Source organism: Microtus oregoni, unplaced genomic scaffold (genome assembly GCF_018167655.1).
Source record: "Microtus oregoni isolate MIOR12 unplaced genomic scaffold, Mior012 000072F_ref0000427, whole genome shotgun sequence".
NCBI classification, from domain to species: Eukaryota; Metazoa; Chordata; class Mammalia; order Rodentia; family Cricetidae; genus Microtus; species Microtus oregoni.
In genome coordinates this window covers 5,579,048-5,602,453 of record NW_024543979.1, presented here as the reverse complement: position 1 = coordinate 5,602,453, position 23,406 = coordinate 5,579,048, and the positions used below count along the sequence as shown (strand labels likewise).

The 23,406-nt window shown below is 39.7% G+C and overlaps 1 protein-coding gene across 2 annotated transcripts in view; it reads left to right on the top strand.

The window, feature by feature from the left end:
- Window positions 1–13,738, top strand: part of LOC121440958 (ATP-binding cassette sub-family G member 3-like) — a 41,366-nt gene extending 27,628 nt beyond the window's left edge. Inside the window, exons 11-16 of one of the 2 annotated variants that reach the window (XM_041642043.1) lie at window positions 288–377; window positions 1,815–1,939; window positions 4,686–4,840; window positions 9,791–9,880; window positions 10,887–10,972; window positions 12,752–13,738. In XM_041642043.1, the coding sequence (XP_041497977.1) occupies window positions 288–377; window positions 1,815–1,939; window positions 4,686–4,840; window positions 9,791–9,880; window positions 10,887–10,972; window positions 12,752–12,932 (727 nt within the window). In that variant the 3' untranslated portion in view covers window positions 12,933–13,738. Of the gene's footprint in view, window positions 1–287; window positions 378–1,814; window positions 1,940–4,685; window positions 4,841–5,542; window positions 5,570–9,790; window positions 9,881–10,886; window positions 10,973–12,751 lie in introns of those variants that run through there. The other variant, XM_041642044.1, reaches the window with a different exon arrangement.
- Window positions 13,739–23,406: the final 9,668 nt, after the last annotated feature.

Below are 23,406 nucleotides of genomic sequence, written 5' to 3'. Positions count from 1 at the left end.
GGATCTTTAAATCCACAAAGTCCTTCTTCCATCTCTTACATTCTGTTGATGATGCTTGTTTCTGAAGTTCGTGTTTTTCATTTCCAAAATTCCTCTGCTTGTGTTTTTTTTATTGCCTCTATTTCAATTTTCAGGTCTTGAACTCTTTCCTTCACATGTTTGATTGTTTTACCTTGACTTTCTTTTTCCTTATTTTTTGTTTTGTTTTTCTTTCCCTCCATTTGTTGTAAGGTAACCATCCTAATGTTGAATTTACTATTGCTTTTGCCCTCATTCTCTCCCTACAGAGCTGCCTTGCTCTTCTTGCTTACAAGCTTTGAATGTATCACAGGCATGACTACAGGGGAACTCTTCATGATTGACAGGGATCGTTTTCTGTGAGTATCCCCTGCTCAGGTATCAGACAATCAGGGGTTGTTGATCAAATTAATTACATTCGTATTTGGGCTTAGCATGCTATCTCATGAAATATCAGCATTTTTTTCTTTTTTCTTATCTGTTTAGCAGAAAAGTAAACAGATAATGAAAGTTTGTGTTCATCCTTGTTGTGGCCCCATGCATTTTGAAGTATGTAAAGAGATTACTAATATTAATGAAAAATAAATGTGTAATTAAGAGCAGAGGTATCTGATGCTCAGTAAATACTTCAGATTTGGGGTGTAGTCCTCAGAACTCAGCAGACAACACAGCAGTAGGGGACTGAAAATCACAGGAAATTCATGAACCCCCTAAGGAGAATGTCAGGGATTTTGTAGAGCTTAAGTGTAGTGGGATCAGCAGCACAATGGAGCTGGAGAGGCACAGTTGCAAAAGAATCAGAGTTCTCCTCTTGATGGAGGACTGGAAAGAGCCAAGCAGTAGCTGTGTAGAAATGAGCTGTTTTATCTCCTGTGTTTTTCAAACATGGAAGAATTTTTTTCTGGTGGCCTTTGATTAGGATTCATTGCTCTCAAAGATGGCCAAGATTTGCCTCCAAGTACATGTCAAGGAGAAGAGTCACCAGAGAGGAGCTGAGGGCTCCACTCAGTTGGTAGAGTGTTGACTTTGTGTGCATGAAACCCTCTGTTAAAGTTACAGTACCACAAAACACTGAGCATGACTGTGTTTCTGTAATTCCATCTCTTGGGGCTCTGGAAGAGGCAGGAAGTTAGTCATTCTTGGCTGCATATGGATTCTGAGGCAAGACTGCACTAGTGGTTTATTCTCAAAAAAATAAGAGATACAATGAAGTCACTGGGAGGGGAAGAACATGGAATTTGGATGACTTAGAAGATATCAGGAAGGAAAGACTATATTTGGTACTGGTAAGGATTCACAGTTGTAAAGAGAGATTATTGAAGGAGTACATCTGCCGAAGTGAGATCAGCAGATGACAATGATGTAGTGTCCTGAAGGTGCACTGTGACCTCAGGCTGACAGTGTCACCTTCATAAGAACTGGAAGGAGAGAAGTCTCCATGACCACGGTCTGAGGTGAGGTACGAATGAGTTGCTTCTCAGAGAACCAGCTTCAGAGGGGCAGAGACTTGGGGAGAGTGAACACATTGGGTTGTTTCTCTGGAAGGGCTATTGTGTGGCCAGAGTAGGAAAAAATAGAGGACAATTCATTAGAGGGGAGAATTGTAATGAGAATGTCATAAGGCTGATGACCTAAAGATGCTGGTCCCTAAGCCAGGGATGTGTATGGGCATCAGCATGGACAATAGGGGACACTGTCCTGTGAAGATCCTTGTAACAGAAGTCAGTGTAGCCAGCATCTCCCCTGTGCCTTCTAGACTAATCTAAGGATGTATAACCTTATCTTTGACTCTGTAGACATGAGCACACCAGTGGATACTACAGAGTGTCTTCATATTTCCTTGGAAAATTGCTGGGTGAACTGGTACCCAGGAGGTTATTGCCGAGTATTATATTTCCTGTTATAGTATTCAGCATAGCAGGTAAGTGACGAAGCAAGAGAATGTGTTTATTGTTGGGGAGAATGTTTGGTTTGCACATATATGGCAAGACTAAAGTAGAAGAGCAAGAGCAGAAAAGCTCGTTTCCACTGTGTGCCATGTAAAACAGAGGTTCAGGGTGAGGAAAGTCTCCAAGATTTATTAGCAAAATACTACAAAAGCTGTTTATGAAACTTTGCTAGAGATTCCATGGACTATAATGAATGTATAAATAGCATACACATTTGAGACAGTGCCAATGGAGCAAATCAATTATTAGATATCTATCATAAGTACTGAAAATGATTTATTTTTCCTTTATTTGTTTGTTTTCCTGCACACACACACACACACACACACACACACACTAAGTGAATGAAGCTCCTGGGGAGGACTGAAGAGGACATTAGATCACCTTTAACTGGAGTTCCAGGAGAATATGAGCCACAGTGTAGGTGCTGGTAACAGAATTCAGGGTCTCTGCAATGCTAGCACATGCTTTTAATAGGTGAACTATCTCTCTAGCCCAGTGGTGTATTATTCTGCATTTCAGTATGTGCCTCTATATGTAAATAAAATATAGAGGAGAGGATAATATGTTATACATATGAATTATGTAAAAGAAGTTAAATGTGTACAATGTCTTATGCCGCCTAATTTTACAAAGAGAGAGGATAATGAATTTGAGGTTTCCTGAAATTATATAACATATATAGTTTTTTGAAATATGTGCCCAGATTCATTTGTTCATTATTGTTAATGTGCCTAGATTATTTGTTCAGAATTTCCATACTTTTCACACACACACACACGTCTAAATGCACACACATACATACATACAAACACACACAGATTTATATACCCACAAACACTCATATAAATGCACACAAAGCACACATACATACACATACATGCAGTTCTGCACACACACACACTCACACATAGATACACTTTCAAGTATAAACACCAATACAGCTTAGACTTCTTTTATAGACTCAGCACCACTCAGTTAGGCCATGGGATAGTTGTGGGCAAAGGTGCTCTTCCTGCAAGTCTGACAATCTGAATTTGATGCTCAGAATTCACAGTGAAATAGAGAATCACTCCAGAAAGACATTCTTCAATTCCACACACACACACCATGGCACATGTACACTATGGCAAATGCACACCATTGGCACATGTACACCATGGCACATGTATACTATTGGTGTGGAACATTCTTCTGTCTAAGCTGGCTGGGTAGCTGGAAATGAACAAGCGACCCTTCCTCCAACACACCATGGCACTTACACACCATGGCACATGCACAACATGATATATGCACACCATGGCACTTACACACCATGGCACATGCACACAACAGCATATGCATACCATGGCACAAGCACACCATGAAACATACACACTGTGGTTCTTGCATACCATGATAATGAATATCATGGCACATGCATGCCATGGCACATGCACACCATGCCACATGTACACCATGCCACATGCATAGTCATGGACACCCATACTCACACATGTACCATACATACTGTGGTAATCATAACAATAACTATTAAAACAATTAAGAATATAACTCAGATTCCCAGACTCTAACTTGTGATCTTTTGACTACATAGGACTATGCATGGCTCATAACATTAGCCCCATAAAGATTATAAATCAGCTTGTGGAGCCCGTTGCTTTCCTCCATAGCAGTTACATGGTGATTTCCTAGGAAAAACTAAAGTAAGAGGCATTCTCCTGTCCTCCAGATATTAAAGCCACTGCAAGGTTGTTTAATCCTTCCCTTAGACAGCTTGCAGTATGTCAAGAAGGGAAGTCATGGCAGGAACTCAGTGCAGGACTCTGGAGGCAGGGAATGAAGCAGAGTCCGTGGAGGAGTGCTGCTTACTGGCTTGCTCAGATGGGTTGTTCAGCCTGATTTATTACAGATTCCAGGACAAGCTGTCCAGGAACGGCATCACTCACAGTTGAAAAGATCTCCCACATAAATCCTTAATCAAGAAGATTCCCCTACAGGCTTCCTATGGTCCAATATAATGGAAGCATTTCCTTAGTTGAGGTTATCTCTTCCATATGAACTTTAACTTGTGTTAAATTTACAAAACTAACTGGCACACTACTGACCCCATTATTTTTAATAGCACAGTTATGATAAACACAGGGAACTGAGGACAAGAATGTTTTCTACTTGTTTTCTACTGGTGATCCTCCTGTGAGAGAAGGCAGAAGATTTGACCAGTTGTGTTCCCTGAAGCTTTACATATCAGGATCCCATAAATTTCTCATAATTATCTATAAAAGAGAATATGCATTATATGGAAAGACATTTTGTGCCAAGTACAAATACAAAGCCATATGATGAGGCTGTAGAAATAGCTTGTTAGTTAAGAGCACATGCTGCTCCCCACAGTCCCCAAATTTGGTTCCTAACACCCTCATCATCATGCAGCTTTCACTGCCTATAACCATAATTCTAAGAGATCTGATACTGCCTTCTGGCCTCCAAAGGTAATTGCAGACATATGGCATACTTTCCCACAGACACACATTAATATACACATGACTTAAAATAGAACAAATCTTTAAAATGGAAACTGTATAACAACTTTATGTAGTCCCATAGAAAAAATCAATTAAATTAGAGTTTGGTGGTTGAAGTTTGGTATTTGAAAACTATAAAATAGCCTGGACTTTGGTAACTGGACTGACACCACTTTTTTTTTTTATTTCTAAGGAGTAATAACAGATGTGAAGGGTTTATTCACTATGATATTCACCATCATGATGTTGGCTTGTTGTACCAGTTCCGTGCCACTGTCTTTAGGAGCAGGGGAGAATGCAGCAGCTGTACCAACAGAACTCATAACCATCTATTTTATGTTCATGCTGGTGAGTGTGAATTATTTTTATAAGAGGAAAATCTTCCTTGTGTTCCTTCCTTCACATGTAACCTGCTAGGCAAATCAGGACCTGAGCCATGAGGTCTTATGCTAAAGCTTATTGCGGTCTGTGGTTGAAAAGGGGCCACCTTTCTTTTTAGGCATTGTGGCCGCTGCTCTGATGTCAGTCCTATGATGTGTCTGACACGCCCTTTCTAGTGAGTTCTTAACAGACATATTTTGGGAGGATCATATTACAAAACCATAGTCAATTAGAACTTCGAGAAAATAGTATGATTGACTGATATCCCACAAGATGGATTGCAGCGTTTATTTCATGCTGGTGTGAGAGACTTGCCTGCTATTTTAACTACAGCAGAAGGGATTTGGTTTATTCAGTTGTCTATAGTCAGAAAACCAAGGTCATGGCACTAGGAGTTTGTCTTAGGGCTCACTTGTGTTCTGGAAAGTGTTAGAAAAAGTGGAAGAATCCAGACTCCTCAGTACTAATCAGTCTCCACTATTAGCACACTACTGCTTACTGTACTGAGACTGTAACTGGATACCCAGTCTTAGTTTCTCATGTAAATTACACACTTAATGTAAATAAATCAACCAATAATTGGAACCAGGCCCCACATTTCCCCCAGAAGCATATCAAGTAAATAGAAAGATTGATGTAGTGTGTTAACATTCATGTTCTTTCTGTTAGTGCAGGAGCATACTGTAGAGATTGGCTCAGTTGCCATCCCAGAGCAAAGACCCCAAAGCACAGTGGAAACAACAAGGACCAGGAACTGTTTCCAGAAGCTCTGCCCATTGTTGGTTCTGGTGCTTCTACCCCAGAGTATAGAAGAGAAGCCAAGTTACCATCAGAGCCCAGAACTGTCTGGGCATTGTAATGGGAGATTTGAAAAAATGAAATGCAGTTCTACAGTGACTCCAGTGCATTAGTTAAAGATGACAGAATGTGTCCATTTTAATAAGGACAAAGTCTGTGTAAGCCCTCCCATTTTCCCTTCTCATGTGTGAATATATAGTTAAGGGGGAAAATATGTGTATAAAACAGTAACTTTATCCCGGAAAATATGTGGAAAATTTTTCAAGAGGGACACACAGAGTATTTTGGTGTTAAACTGTCTCCTGGAAGTCTTCCTACATTTTGTGAAATATATTGGCCTTTGTTTAGGATGGGCTGTCCCAAACCACATCTATCCCTAATGCTGTTGCTCCTGTTACTTCTCAGCCTTTAAACTTTGGTTTCCCTGCCTTCTTTTGCTATGGAGAGTTCTTTGTCTCCTAAATTTCATATGCATCCACAACAAATATGATCTTCACTTTAAAAAAATTAGAACTAAAGTACCGATGAAATAAATCTGTGAACTTTCATTCATGAGTGTAGTCTTGAGGATGTGCAGCTCCTTTCTGGGGGCTCCTGCAGGAATTCTTCTGGTCCTGCCCATATCTTGGTCAAGCATTTTGGCAGAGAGGCCACTGCCTCCTTCCCAGCTGCAAGCAGGCCTCCAACAGCTTGAGGCTGAGTGGCTGGTCAGCATGGAAAAGTAGAATAAACACTTTCTTTCCCATAGTTTCGGTCACAGTGTCTTTATCAGAGCAATAGAAACAAAGTTTAGATGATGTCTTCACTTGTGTGGGCCAATCGGGTGTGTGTGTTAATGATGTGTAATTGCGAAAACAGGAAAAGGGGTTGAAAATAATTAAAAATCCTCATGGAAGATCTTAAATGAAGCCCTTTGAAGGAACCCAAATGAACTCCCACAAATACCAAAGAAACAAACTAAAAGAATACCTCCTCAGGTGATAGCAGCCTCCTCCTTTCCCTGTGCTGATGCTGGTGTGATGAATACTATCTTAGAGTAACTTAGAACTACATAGACTTGTTGAAAATTAAAATAGCTATCAGAAGAGCTGGGTGCCTCTCTCCACATAAGTGTTTCATGTCTCCTATCTTAGGGAGTTAACAGGCATGCTACCCTCTTTATGAAAAAAGGACACATGGGTGGAAAAGTTTTAAAGAGTCTGTTGTTCTTGTTCCCAGATGTGCAGGCAGTCCCACTGAAAACCTCTTAACAATAGAGAGAATGAGTTATCCCTCACATGACAGGGGATGGATTCTTTCACCAATGGTTGGTGATACCTCTAGCCGTATTGTTGTTCAGACTTGATCTGATAATCTGATGATTTTCCATGTGAAATTTAGTATTATTTTGCAATTTCTTTACATTGTATTGAAGTTTCGATGAGGATTGCATTGAATCTGTTGGTTGCTTTAGGTAGCATGGATATTTTTGCACTTATCCTACCAATCTGTAAGCATGGGAGGTCTATCTTCTAGTATCTTCAAATTATTTTTTCCAGTGTCTTCATGTTTTATTACACAAGTATTTCATTTGGTTATATTTATTCCAAGATCTCCCACCTCCCTTTTGTTTGAGGTTTTTGTGAGTGAGATTGTTTCCCTTATTTCTTTCCCATTATGTTTGCAATCTGTACTTGTAAAAGCTCCTGACTCCTCTATGTTTGTCAGGGTGTTTTATCACAGCCACAGGAAAGGAGTTAAGACAGCTGGTTATTGTATGCAGTTTCTAAATGGGACCTTTAAACTAGTTATGGTGCCAAATGTTGTGTCCTCTGCATAAGCATTTGGGCAAATGCTGTCTGAATGCGTGCAGACAGTCATTGTTTTGCATATTCCTGTGTACATCAGAGTGAATAGGGTAAGTTGTTTGTGAACTTCGGAGCTGTCCCCATCACTGCTTTCTGCCATCTCCGTGTGATTCTGTGGTTTGCCTTTTTAAATGGGGGATTGGGCCCTGTTTCTCCTGCTCTTCACCACATGGTGTGGATTATCAGTTCTAGGCTTGAAGTTGTCTTAAGGTGGTATTTTAAAATGAATCCAAAATTACTCCTAAGATCATGAATAGAGAGTCAAAACTCTTATAAATAACAAGACTTATAGATTCTTGGAATAGAAGTGAGTTTGTGATGTTCAGTGTTTGTCCTACTTAAGGTTTCTATTGCTGTGATGAAACACCATGACCGAAGAGCAAGCTGGGTAGGAAAGGGATTATTTGGCTTACACTTCCACAACACTGTTGACCATTGATTAAATCCAGAATAAGAGCTCAAACTGGCAGGAATTTGGAGTCAGGAGCTTATGCAGAAACCATGGAAGGGAACTACTTCAGGGCTTTATCAGACTACTTTGTTATAGACCCCAAGTCCAGCAGATCAGGGATGGTACCACCCACAATGGGCTGTGCGTGCCCAGCCCATTCAATAGACTATGCATAGATTGCAAGTTCTTTTAAATATAAACATTACAAACATCTGTAGGCTTGACTCCTGCAGAGAGGGGTGGCAGGTCCTTCTTTTTTTTAAATTTTTTATTGAGAAAAAAAAAGTTTCCGCCTCCTCCCAGCCTCCCATTTCCCTCCCCCTCCTCCCGCCCTTCTCCCCCTCCCCCCACTCCTCTCCCCCTCCCTCTCCAGTCTGAAGAGCAGTCAGGGTTCCCTGTCCTGTGCAAAGTCCAAGGTCCTCCCCGTTCCGTCCAGGTCTCGGAAAGTGAACATCCAAACTGGCTAGGCTCGCACAAAGCCAGAACATGAAGTAGGATCAAAACCCCGAGCCATTGTCCTTGGCTTCTCATCAGCCCTCATTGTTCGCCATGTTCAAAGAGTCCGGTTTTATCCCATGCTTTTTAAGTCACAGTCCAGCTGGCCTTGGTGAGCTCCCAATAGATCAGCCCCACTGTCTCAGTGGGTGGGTGCACCCCTCGTGGTCCTGACTTCCATGCTCATGTTCTCCCTCCTTCTGTTCCTCATTGGGACCTTGGGAGCTCAGTCCAGTGCTCCAGTGTGGGTCTCTGTCTCTATCTCCATCCATCGCCAGATGAAGGTTCTATGGTGATATGCAAGATATTCATCAGTATGGCTATAGGATAGGGTCATTTCAGGTTCCCTATCCTCAGCTGTCCAAGGAACTAACTGGGGACCTTGGCTTGGGCATCTGGGAGCCACTCTAGGTTCAAGTCTCTTGCCAACCCTAAGGTGGATCCCTTAACTAAGAATTGTGCTTCCCTGCTCCCCTGTCCAACCTTCCTTTATCCCAATCATCCTGTTTCCCCAAGTTCCCCCCATCCTCCCCTTCTCACTTTTCTCTCCCCATCTCCCCTTATCCCCATCCCACCCCACCCCCAAGATCCCAATTTTCTCCCCGGCAATTTTGTCTACTTCCCATAGCCAGGAGGATAACTATATGTTTTTCTTTGGGTTCACCTTCTTATTTAGCTTCTCCAGGATCACAAACTATCGACCCAGTGACATTTATTTATGACTAGAAACCAATTATGAGTGAGTACATCCCATGTTCATCTTTTTGGGTCTGGGTTACCTCACTCAGGATAGTGTTTTCTATTTCCATCCAAAAGCATGCAAAATTCAAGAAGTCATTGTTTTTTACCGCAGCATTGTACTCTAATGTGTAGATATTCCACACTTTCTTCATCCATTCTTCCACTGAAGGGCATCTAGGTTGTTTCCAGGTTCTGGCTATTACAAATAATGCTGCTATGAACATAGTTGAACAAATGCTTTTGTCATATGATCGGGCATCTCTTGGGTATATTCCCAAGAGTGGTATTGCTGGGTCCAGGGGTAGGTTGATCCCGGATTTCCTGAGAAACCACTACACTGATTTCCAAAGTGGTTGCACAAGTTTCCATTCCCATGGAGGAATGGGCAAGTTTTTCTTTTAAACCCTCAAAGAGCCATGATATTGCAAAGTGAAGAATTCTGTTTAGAGTTTACTGTAAGAATGCTTTACAGAACTGGTCTGAGAAGAAATGGTCAGAAAAATGAAGGGGTCTTGAAGAGGAAGGATTTTCTCTAGAATTCTTAGTCCCTGGACTGATTCTAATTTGTGGTTCTGTTCTTTGTAGTTGATCTCAGGTCTGTCATTGTATTCCGTAAACCTCATGCGGGACCTCTCATGGATTAAGTCCTTGAGCATTCCTCACTATGGATTTATAGTAAGTTGTCCTGTCTATCACTGTACTTGAGTTCTCCAAGTGTAGCAACTGAAATGAACCCCAGGCAAGTCCTTTCGCCAGCTGTAATCTCTAACCAGTCACTGCCCAGGAATTTCTTTCCAGGAGCAATGATGAGAACTTTCCTGCTTACTTTAGCCTAAGGTCAGTAAGTCATCTGGGGTTTTCACCCTAGTCATGTGTTATTTGAGAGAACTAAAGGATAAGAAAAACTCCAGGGTTAAGAGGAAAGACAGATGATACGATGAAAAACGTACAGTTGTGATTATACCCAATAAGAAAATTATGAAAGATCAAGGATAGCTGTATAAAGTTTATAACTTTCCCATTGATTTTAGCCAAAGGTCAGTGAGTCATCTGAGGTTTCCCCCAGTCATGTGTTATTTGAGGGAAAAAAGGTTGAGAAAAATCCCAGAGTGAAAAGGAAAGGTAGATGATATGATAAAAAAAAAACAGTTGTGATTATATGCAATAAGAAAATTATGAAAGATCAAGGTCTGTTATAGAAAGTTTATATTAGAAATTAAAAGAAGCAGAAACCATGTGATACCCATAGCCATACCGGCTTTGACAAACTTTCTCTGCAGTAAATTTTGTCTTAGACTTTCTTACTCGAATAAGAAAGAAAATATTTTTATCTGGTTTTGATAAAAAATAAGCAAGAGAATATTGTTGCTATAAATCAAGCGTATTGTTTCAATTACAGGGTTAAGGACTAGGCAAAGAAGGAGGGTACAGGAGTGGTCAAGTTAGAATATCTACTTCTTAGTAGTTGGCAAGCACCATCATTTCAATCCTAAACCTTCTAAATGTGGGGGATGGGCACTGCTTTGCTGAGCAGACTGAACTTGGTGGGGATGGGTTGTTTTCTTAAACACATTCACAAATAACAGTAGAGATTGAACTTGAGGTTATAACTGTATTATTCTTTTGAAACTTATGAATGTATTAAACGGTTTACTTTTCCCTGATCCTGTTTGTGTTACAGGCTTTGCAACACAATGAACTCGTGGGACAAAACTTCTGCCCAGAACATAAAACAGCAGAAGTCAGTAGATGCCACAACTTTGTAATGTAAGCTTGACTTCAGTGTCACGATGGGGACATAGAATGCTTGTAGACTTAGAGGGGAAACCCATCCTTTCAGGATTAACTCTTTGCCCTTTGCCCATTCCCCAGAGTGAGTCATTATAACCAATGCACACCTGGCTGTGTTTCCATCCTACAACTCCAAGGTGTAGATAATGTGCAGGAAGGGTTCTTTGGGGCCTTTTAAAGTGGTTTTGGTGTCTTGAATGTGGATTTGAGTTGTTTTAGAACATTTATGTTTGACATAGGCTGCTCTGATAGATTATAAGGGCATACAGTTTCACATGTATAGATTATGGTACCTGTGAGCAGAGCCCAAGAATGTCAGGGCAGCAAGGATAAAAGTGAGTGAGCTGCCTGCCCAATTTCAGGGTATTTTCTCTGCCCCACACTCTAGAAGTCTTTAAGAAATCAAAAGGCAGTGTGTATGTTTGTGTGTATGTGTATGCCTTGTGGGGGGGGGGGGTAAAATATCCTATCAGAAGACTTGTCCTACAACGAAAAATACATATTTCTCTATGTTGAAAAGGAAATATCTTTTGTATCTAATTCTAAAAAAGTACTTTCACTTTCTATGATTGTTCTCATTGGTTTGATTTTCAAATATAAGTGAAATAGGAATGTGATGATATGTCAAATCTCTCATGGATGTTCAAAATAATAATGACTACTATTGATAAAAATTATGTTTGAATTACTGATAAGAAAATACATACAAGACAATATCTTATTTGTCACATCTCCTCTCTTCTGATGTGGTCTGGCACCCTTCTGATACAAATTCCTTATCAGTGATTGTTTAGGAGGACTTGGATTAGTAATGTGAAATCAAGGAAGGCCATCCACAGTCCTGAGATTCACAGAAGGATTTTCCTCACAAGATTAAGAAGAAATCTTCCCTTCCAGTGGATTCTGGAACTATTAGATCCTAGGAAATAAAAGGGAATGGAAACACACAGGGATGGAGACACACAGGGATAGAGACACACAGGGAAGGAGATGCACAGAATTGAGATACACAAAGGTGGAGACACACAGCTTAAAGATACACAAAAATGTAGACATAGAGGATGGAGACACACAGTCCACAATTGCAGTGTGTCCAGAACTTTTCACAATAGCTGCCTTTCCAAGCTGTGTCAGGGCCCCTGCATCTGAGTTCCAACTGCTACCCAGACTTTATCTGTAGCCATGGGCTCCTGGTGTGTTTCATATCTGAGCAACTATGGTTTTCACTGATCTCTTAGTACAGGAGCTGACAGCAACTGACTGACTCCTCTTGGAATCCCTTGGTCTCCTCTGGTCCTTGGTCTAGAATTTGATACTTTGTTCTTTTGTGTGATCATGTGCTATGTCAGCAGAATTGTGCAAGCTTTGATTTCTTGGAGTGTGTGTATATGAACTTAGGAAGCTAAGGTTTTACCCTTCAAGAGGAACAAGAGTTGATACACATCATATCAGGGAGAGCAGCACTGAGGATTAGAAATGACAGGGCCGTGTTTACTAAGTCAGCTTCCTATATCCTTTTAAAGAGATGTGACAGCTACACCTCTTAGGATGAATCTTGAAATTAACTAAGTTACTTGATTCAAATAGTTGAGATTGACATAATACATAACAAAATTGTAAGTATGTCAGTACTACCACAAATTAAATATAAAGAGGAAACTTAATGATGTGCTAAAACTATGGGTTTTTTAAAGCAAGTAACAGTAAATGTCCTGAATAAATTTTGATATTATTTTTCTATATATTAAATTACAGGTGTACTGGTGAAGAATTTTTGATAATCTGGGACATTGACCTCTCACCATGGGGATTCTGGGAGAATATCGTGGCCTTAACTTGTATAATGATTATCCTCTTATTAATTACCTATGTGCAGTTATTAGTTCTTAAGAAAAAGAGATATTTTAAAATCACTCTTCCATATCCTTTTAATTGACCTTTAAAAAACAACAACTAAAATCTTTTTTTTTGTAAATCCAGACCTCCCCCACCCAAAATACCCAGTAACTAGAGTCTTAGATTGTAGGGCAGAAACTGTCTTCATTTGCTGAAAGAGATGTGTTTCTGAATGTCTTCTAAATATTTACACTTACACTCATGGACACATGCTGCAGCCAGCATTACCCAGGAAAGATTCCCACTGTAATGAACTGTGGTGAATGCAGACAATCATGACTGCTCAAAGGACTAGAGTTAGTGACACTTGAGTGCTTAACCCTAAACAGGACACCTATACAACTCCCTCCAAAGCTTAGAAGAAGGAGTGGAAAGAGTACAGGAGCCAGAAGATGAGAAAAACAGCTGGAAATGCTCTATTGTGGGCATGACACAGCCCTTGCAACCATGGTCTGTCTCACAACATCTGCAGATCCCTGCACAAGACTTGGTCCCTCATGAGCACAACAATGGGCCATACCGCATTCTGCTGAACTATTGGCTACTGGTAGATTATGAGAGAGAGGCAGTCATTGATTTCACATGTATACTCAGCAGGAAAGACAGCAGCTAGGCTCCTGTGGACAGTCTAAAACCATGGCCACATAGACAACACTGGTTAAACTCTGTGGGTCACAAGACAAAACACAAAGATAAAAATGTGGAAAAGGGAATTTTGAAGAAGGTTGTTTGAACAGTTGGATGGGAGATAAGAAAGATGGGAATGAGTGAGAATGGCTGAAATGTATTATGTACATATGTGGAATTGTCAAAAATTTTTAAATAAAACTTACAAATATAAAAAAAGGAATGTTTTATGTACAGTATCCAATAGAGACTTTTTTCTATTTGGTTTCTATTATTCTTTAAATAAGCAATGGTTATTTTTTTTAAGTCTACAAGTTAGTAACATTATTATTCTTTAAATAAGCAATGGTTTTTTAAGTCCACAAAATAGTAACTAACTAAATTATAAGTAAAAGGGTATAAGCTCCAAGATAATGTTCTTAAGTATTGTATGTTAGTTCATCTCATCAATAATAATCATGTGAGGCGATCAGTCAAATTTCTTCTACCTGGAAAAGGAGAATTTGTACTAGAAAAACCTTACATTTTTACATCTTCATATTTACAGTAGGAACATAACCTATCATCCACCAATGAATCCTTCATTGACCTTTATCTGGTCCATTAAAATTTATTGACTCTGTTCCAAAGCATGGCTCTAAATTTGATTATAAAAACCTACGATTAAAAAGCTCAATAAACTTCATGTGGTAGAGTATGCATACAGTGTCTTCACTTGGGATGTGGAAAGATCAGTATTCCAAAACCGTCCTCGGGAAGGCAATATATTTGAGGCTACTTCGTGCTAGAAAAGACACAACTTCAAAAACAAACAAACAAACAAACACACACATAATGAGTGGCCATAAAGCAACTTTAATGATCTCGTTAAATAAGGCTCATGAATTGTGTCTTAGTTGGGATTTCTATTGCTTTAATGAAACACAATGACCAAAATGTAACTTGGGGAGGAAAGGGTTTATTTGGCTTACACTTCCTTATCACTGTTCACCACCACAGGAAGTCAGGGCAGGAACTAAAACAGGGCAGGAAGCTGGAGGCAGGAGCTAATGCAGAGGCCATGGAGGAAAGCTGCTTACTGGTTTGCTCATCATGGCTTGTTCAGGCTCTTTTTATAGAAGCTAGGACCAGCAGCCCAGGAGTGACTCCATTCACAGTAGCTGGGTCCTCCCTATTGATCATTTATTAAGAAAATGCCCTACAGCTGGATCTTATGGAGGCATTTATTTTCTGATGACTATAGCTCATTTCAACTTGTCATAAAAACAGCCAGGACAGGTGGTTACTTCTCTGCAATGATGTAATAGCTCAGTCTTGATTGGGGGCTTTGGCTAAAGTTTCTGTATAAAAACAGGTTATGGTAATATGAAATGGCTCTTGTGACATTTCAGGGAGACTATGATCTGGAAAAAAATCACTTAAGCTCAAGGTTAACTCAGTGGTATAGAATTTGGCAAGAGGCTCTCCTGAGGAGCATTACAAAATCACAGATGTTGGGGCCCTGCCTTGCACATCGGCATCTGTAGAAACTTCCTCTTGTAATTTTTGCTCACTCCTAGATCTGCTAATCCCAAGATCCTTTGCAATCCCTCAAATTTCAGACTATGGTTTAATAGTTTTATCTATACTTCCTTTTGGTTTCTATAATTTTTTTCCATTCAGTCTTTTTCCATAATAGGAAAGTACTCATCAGCAATTTGGGTGTTTTTAAACATCTTTGCCAAATTTTCTAGGTTTCTCAGCTCTCTGTGCTTCACTTCTCTTGCATTTGGTATTCTAGAAACTTGTCTCTTTGACTTCTACTACTGCTCTCTTGGTTCACTTTTCTGACCCTACCTAGTCAACTTCTCTTTTTTCTTTGTGAAACAGTTACGAAGTGCATTTATTCACTGAGACTAGATCCTTGAATTTCTCTTCAGATGCCTTAGTCACAGCAAAGCTTCATATAGAAATTCCTTAACTTATTCTTGTCCAGCCTCTTTCATGAGCTAGACACGTGTGGAAACTTTCCCCGGACATCTGCAAGTATACAGCAAGGGTCAGGTTTGCTGTTCTAATGGCCAAAAGTAAATGCAGTCCTTGCTCAGTCTGCCACAGTAGTCTTAGCCCAGAGAATAGGTTTTGCCATGACATAGGCATGCTTCCTGCATAAGAAAACAGAAGTTGCTCTGCTTGGGGTGGCGGGTCCATGAGAAAGGGGGGGGAGGGGTATAACCACCTCTTTCCTTATTAGTTAAATATGTAAAATAAAATTTACTATTTTTTCAATTTTATTTTGTATGTGTGTACAGTAGGATTTGTGTGTTATAAATACTAGTTCAGGCTCATGTGTGCCTGTGTGTGCAGGTATGTATCCTATGGTGGTCAGATGTCAAATATCAACACTGTATTATTTTTCTCCATTGAGAAACCAAAGGGGTCTGTGGCACACTGAGATAATGTTGCTCCATGGTCCACCTAAGATGAATAAACTTGGAAATCCACAAGAACAAGAAGACTAGTAGATGACTGGACAATGTAATGTGGTGACTGCATAAAATGGAATATTATTTCGCCAAAAAAGATAAAGAATATTTTACATATGTGGTATGTCAATAACTTTGAAAACATTATACCAAGTGAGGCAGGAATGGCACAAAAGGACAAATAGTATGATTTAATTATATGATGGATTTAGAGTCATCATTCATGGACAAAGTGGAGTTGAGAGTCCCACAGCTCAGATCCTCATGCATGTACCCATGGTCCTTTACCCAATGAGCCTTCTCCCAACCCACTGTTAGGTGGAGAGAAAAATATAAACAGACATGCAGGATTCTTCACAATAAAGCTCCACCTCCAGCTATAAAGGCTTATTTCTCCTTTCCTTTTTCTTTCCTTTTTTTTTTTTTTTTTGCTAATTTTGCTTTGAGACTTGCATTTGGGTGTAAGGCATGTTTCAACATGCCAAGTTTATGCAATGCTGGGAAATAAACCTATAGCTTCCTGCAAGGTAGAAAAGCAGTGTCACCCCTAGATTTGTGGCCCTGGGTGCTATGAGAGTAAGCCATGGGGAGCAAGCCAGTAAGTAGCATTTCTCCATGGCTTCTGGATCAGTTACTACCTCCGGATTCTTGCCTTGAGTTCCTTGCTTTGACTTCCCTGGATGTTAGACTACAAACTTTAAGATAAAATGAACTCTTTGTTTTGCAACTCGTTTTGGTCATGGTATATTATCAAAATAGAAACCCTAACTAACACACCTTGATATTCAGGACATAGAGTAAGTTACAATGATTCTATAAGCCAATGTCATGAGGGTAAACCCTCTTCTGTAAAGTTCAAAGATAAAGCAGTGTAGAGATGTCTTCTAGACTAGTGTTGAAACGATGCTGCAGAGCATCCGCCGTGTGCTAAATGATACTCAGAATCCAGCCACAAGGGTCTTAGATCCTTTTACTTCTAAAAATATTTTATTTTAATGATGGGAGTCAGATGCAATGTATATCACAAATTTGATGGAGGAAGGTCATTGGCTAATAAAGGAACTGCCTTGGCCCATTTTATTGGTTAGAGGATAGGTGGGAGGAGTAAACAGAACAGAATGCTGGGAGGAAGAGGAAGTGAGGTCAGAGTCTCGACAGCTCTCCTCTCAGGAGCAGACGCCTGAGAGAGACGCCATGCCCCGCTCCCGGGATGAAGCTCCGACCCAGGATGGACATAGGCTAGAATCTTCCTGGTAAGCGTACCTTGGGGTGCCATACACAGATGATTAGAAATGAGCTAAATTAATATGTGAGAATTAGCCTAGAAGAGAATGGGCCAAGCAGTGTTTAAATGAATGCAGTTTGTGTGTTGTTATTTCGGGCATAAGCTAGCCGAGCAGGCAGCTGGGGTGCTGGGAACGCAGCCCCGCCACTCTTATTACTACAGTTGGCGCCCCACGTGATGGACTAAACCCACTTAAAAAACCTGAGAAGGCTTAAAAATAAGAGAGAGAGAGTTTAACACAGATTTTTGCTGTTTGTTGGTGGTGTGCTGTAGAGAGATTTCCTGATTCGGCAACAGTAGCAGAAAAAACGCTGTGTCATTTTAAAGCGCGACTTTCTGGGGCTGTGCCTCCATTGCGATCTCTGTCTGGCTCCTGCGGGAGACAGAGCTTTTGAATAGAGCATTTGGAGTAAAGTGCTACGATTTGTTTGATGGCAACTAGACTCGCTGTGTTCTCGGGTCTGCTCTGCTTGTTAGAGGCAAGCATGCGCTTTCTTCTAAGAGAAGCTTCCTGACTCAGCTTTAGCTGCAAAGCCTGCAGCTCATTAAGAGGTCCTGCCACAAAACACTTAAACGGTGTTGACGAAAAGCTGAACGCATGCTTTTCGGTTTTCAGCCATAGCAGGAAAAAAGCTGCGCCGTTTAAAAATGCCGGCTTTCTGGGCTGTCCTGCCAGGGCAAACTCTGACCCTTTTATGCAGGCGGTTCGTGCGGTTTGCAAGCACAGGCTGCTGAAGCTCGCTTGCTGGCAGGGACCTTGAAATGCCATACAGTTGTTGCAGTAAACATGTCTACAGCCTGTATATCCGCCATGAGGCTGTAAAGCTAAGGAATGGACTGAATCTAGCTGGCAAAGCCACGCCTTTAGTCCTACTGAGATTGCTTGGTAAATTAAAGATTCATGTGGTCAGAAAAAAAGAGAGATATACAGTAAAGAGAGATTTAACGACAGAGAAAATTTCTAAATGGTTTGAAGTGTGTTAAAAATATATTCAGACTAAAATTTAAAGTTCTTAAAGTAACAAAAAAAAAAGGAAGAGAGTTGTTGTGTGTGGTAGCACACGCCTTTAATCCCAGTGCCTAGAAGGCAGAGGCAAACAGATCTCTGTGAGTTCAAGGTGTAGTAGCTTACACCTTTAATCCCGAATGTCTGGGAGGCAGAGACAGGCGGATCTCTGAGAGTTCAAAGACAGCCTGGTCTACAGAGTTACTTCAGGTCAAAGATACAGAGAACCTGTCTCAAAAAGCAAAAAGTTAAAAGTAAAAATAAACTAAATAGAGGTTAAAACAAAGCTGTACAAAGATGGAAAATACACAGAGAATCTTGATACTGTATGCTATTATGCTCTCTTTGAATTATTTGAATGCTGAGGAAGGAGCAACAGCTGCTAAAAGATATTTATTTATAAATGCTGCTGAACTAATCCAACATAGATATTTTGAATTTGGATCAAAGGATATGATACTTTGGAAAAGAGATTCTTCTTTTGTTTTCACAGAGGATGACACCCTGTTCATTTCTTCTATTCTGATTTGGTATGATGGACCACGCCCTCCTGAAGGGTTGGTGTGAACGCCTTCAAACAATTGCTTCACTCAACTGCCAACTGAGATAAAGCTAGCACACAGGTTATACCATGAAAGACCTAATTAACAACGCCCCCATTCAGCAGGAAGCAGTTTGGAGAGAAAAAACTGCGCCCATGTTCCCAAATATGGTTTATAAACATTCTTTTACATTTAAAGGGGGATATGATATAGATATGAATAATTTGCATTAGTATAGATTTTGCTTTATTGATAGAGATTTAAGGTCAATTTTGTTATATGTATAAGTGTTTCTGATTTTGATTAAGGTATTGTGATTGTGTAGTTCATTGAAATATGTACTGTATAATTAAGAAATATAGGTTGTTAATGGATAATCATCGATAATAGTAAAGCTTGTAGTCATGTTAATTAGATTTTCTAGATATATAGAGATATATTTTAGATAGACATTCTTCATGTCTTTCAAAGATTACAGAATAGGACATTTAATGTTTTAATAACTGAGGACTTTTCATGACAATGAGACACTCTGCTCCTGGCAGCACTAATGTACTTCAAGAGGACGATGGGCATCGAAGAGGCACCTTATGGAGTTTGATAGCCATTTGGGCAAGAAACTGCTCTTGCCTGGACTATTGCATAAACTGGACACAGAGAACCCGCAGAGAGAGGACTACTGAACTTGCCTAAGGTGAGATGATCTTTCGGGGTTCCTGATTCATGAAAGAGTCTGCGAGACATTCTGCAGGACACAACATATAGTGACTGAACTGACTTTGAATTTTCCTGATTTATGGAAATGTCTGCTGGATAGCATGGGCCTGAAGGCTGAAGATGGATGTCCCAACGGTACAGAGGAACTTTGGGTGATTGTCCAGGCAGCAAGATGTCTCTGTCATTTCTAGAGTTTTGAAAGTTGCTTTTTTCCTGTTTGCTTAGGTAGTATTGTATCTTTCTGGAGTTTTTGATGGAATTAAGAATAGTTAGTTATAGTTATAGTTTTCCTTAGTTATGATAAAGATTATTGTAACTTTTACTTGATAACTGTTTTGTTATATGTAATTTTGCTATGTTAAAGTTAAAGCCTTTTTTTTTTGTTTAAACCGAAAAAGGGGAAATGATGGAGGAAGGTCATTGGCTAATAAAGGAACTGCCTTGGCCCATTTTATTGGTTAGAGGATAGGTGGGAGGAGTAAACAGAACAGAACGCTGGGAGGAAGAGGAAGTGAGGTCAGAGTCTTGACAGCTCTCCTCTCGGGAGCAGATGCCTAAGAGAGACGCCATGCCCCGCTTCCGGGATGAAGCTCCGACCCAGGATGGACATAGGCTAGAATCTTCCTGGTAAGCGTACCTTGGGGTGCCATACACAGATGATTTGAAATGGGTTAAATTAATATGTGAGAATTAGCCTAGAAGAGAATGGGCCAAGCAGTGTTTAAATGAATGCAGTTTGTGTGTTGTTATTTCAGGCATAAGCTAGCCGAGCAGGCAGCTGGGGTGCTGGGAACGCAGCCCCGCCGCTCTTATTACTACACAAATTAGATCTTCAAACAACACAGGAGTAATAAGAAAGTGATGGAATGTGAACATAGTGCTCTGTTTAATGAACAGCAGTGTCCCAATGTTAGTGTCCTTTAACCTGAGTACCTTGGCAAAGAAAACTTCTACATAGATAAAATCTTGGCAAAGGGAACACAAGAACTTTCTATACTGTGTTCCAGTGGAGACACAGAACTGTCACAGAGTGCAGGCTCCTCCTGGGACAGATGAGACAAAGTTGGGAAACGGTTGGTTGGCAAACCAAACATAAAGGAAAGCATTCTTTCTCTGCCCATTTCTCTTAAGTTGAAGGCATCAGTCACAAAACAATCCCACACCAGGTTGGAACTATTATTAATAAAAGGGTTATTTATTTAAGGGGAAAATTTATAGATCACTGACCTAGACAACAGCCCTCTGCATGACCAGGAACGTAGTCTAGCAGCCTGAAGTGGAGCCGAAAGCAGAGGAATGAGAGCAGGGCTACCGCTGCTTTTTTAAAGCAAGAGACAGTGCCCAATGGGCTAGAAGGAGTGGAAGGGGCTCCTGCAGCAAAACGCTCTGTCAGAATCTGGATAAGGAAGTGGCCTTTGTGCTCAGTTCTTCATGCTGTACCAGATATAAAGGGGTGCTTTGCTTCTGATACTTTTTTTGCCTTGTTTCAATGTAATTCTTTGCATTTTTATTACTGTTATTATTTGAGGTATTGTTTTTGCAAGGTGAGGTAGGAGTTTCTCATGATCATGTATGTGAGTAAATGAGGGTTAAAGAGTTGAGGCAATGCTTTTTAGTCTGTATAAAAAGCCATACAAAATAAAGCTTGTTATGCAGTTGTTCATACTCTGCATCTCCTGTGTCCTGCTTTGTGTGAGACCCTTACCCAGGGACCTCACTATGGTAGACGTTGACAAGTGGCATCTGAATCAGGGACCCTGAAGAGGAAAAGTCAGGAAGGGTCTGAAAACATTAACCAGATAATTAATCTTTATTACAGGGTAATGGGACAAGGTAAGCCTTCTCCATATCTTGCTATGCTAAAATATTTACTAAAAACTCATGGTGTTTCTGTTTCTTTTTCTGATTTAGAAATGTGTGTAGAAGTAATTAAGGAATATAATCTTTGGTTTCCAGAAGAAGGCACTTTAAATAGAGATGCTTAGCAAAGAATTAAAACTAATGATGAAAAACTGTGAGACAGGGTGAGATAATACCTGCCCATTTCTGGTCTACATAGTCTATGATTTTTACTGTTTTCAAAGCTATGGCAGAAGAGCAGTTAGTGACAGATCTGGGAAAGGATGTTATTCTGTCAGTAAAAAATTTGGACATGGATCAAAAAACTAAAGAGCAAATTGTGGAGGACCAAAGTAGCTTAATCAAGAAAACTAGTTTGGATCTGCAATCTGTTTTGGAGAAACTTGATGGGCTAGAAAAGCAAATGAAAAAACGGGCCACTAAGTTGAAACAGAAAGTAGTGCCAGCCTCACAGGTTATGACCGTGTTTAAAAAAATCTAAAAAACGGTCAGATTTTGCTTCTTTGTCAAGGGGATCTGGAATTACATAGCCTCCAGTACCTTACCAAAGAAACTAAGGCAGAATTAAAAATAGTTGAAGAGCATATTAAAAATGCCTTTTTGAGTAGAGTACAAGCTAACATACCTATTAAATTATTATTATTTGATACTTTTCAATATCCTACAGGTGTTTTAGCTCAAGATATTTTCCCCTTGAATGGGTTTACACAAAGCATACATTTTCTAAAACAGTAACAACTTATGAAGAAATGTTAGCCTATATAATTCAGCAAGGGAGACAACGATATCTTACTTTGACAGGCCTGGATAGTTCTGCTATAATTTTCCCATTACCAAAAGAAAAAATTGAATACAAAATTGTCACAGATGCTGAATGGCAGCCTGCATTGCTAATGGTGAAAAGGAGAGGATATGGTCATGTCTCTCTGCAGGATGGGTGACATATCCTATATGTCCAGATTTTATTTATGATAGTTTAAAATATCAGCCATTTGTTTGGAAAACTTGTTTGGGCAAATTTGGCAAAATAATTCAAAATAAATGGATTAGTTGGGGCCCATATGGTCAATTTACTAACACTTGTTCTGAATAGAATATTACCACTTGTAATTTGCTTAATGCTACCAGGATGAATAAAGTCAAGAATGAAATAATTGGAAACCATCTCCTGGCATGGGGAGATGGAGGAATCAGTGATAATCACATTGCCTTACTCACAGCCCCTAATGCAATTCAGATGCAATTTGAAAGATTGTAGCTGGCTTAAAACCTGTTTAGCTTTTTAACGGCTCATTTATTGGAACAGCAGTATCCACTTCTACTTATAAATTTACCTTTCTTAAAAGTACTAATGTTACTGCTTGTGTGCCACTAACATGTATTTTTAGTTGAAAGAATCAGTTTTTACAACTGGAATTAGTTGTTATGATTGTTGATTGTATTCATGTATTAATTCCTCTGTCAAGTTTATTCCTCATATTCAATCACTTATGATATTACAGCAGCATACACATATTTGGCTGCCTGTAAATTTAGGTCGTTCTTGGGCTCAAAATCCTCTAGATTATATTGTTGTAGAATTCTTCAAAAAGATATTGAAATGAACAAAGTGCATGTTAGGTAATAACTGTAATTATAGCTGTAATTCTTAACCCTGTTTCTGTTGTTGCTACTGCTTCTCTGGTTGGTATTGCTTTACATACATCTTTGCAGGCAAAACACTTTGTAGAGCAATGTCATAAAGACTTTCATGAACTTTGGATTCAGCGAGCTCAAATAGGTGCTCGACTTCAGACAGAGAATGATGTACTTAAGCAAACTGTGGGATGGTTGGGAAAGAAATATTTATCTTTGCAAGAACAAATGGCCTTGCCTTATGATTGGAATTCAACCACTTTTTGCATTAATTATTTGGCTTATAATGATTCTTTACATGAATGGAAGGTTATTCAAAGTTATGTTTTAGGCAATGCCTCTGCTTGATCACTCATTAATCACTTACAGAATAATAT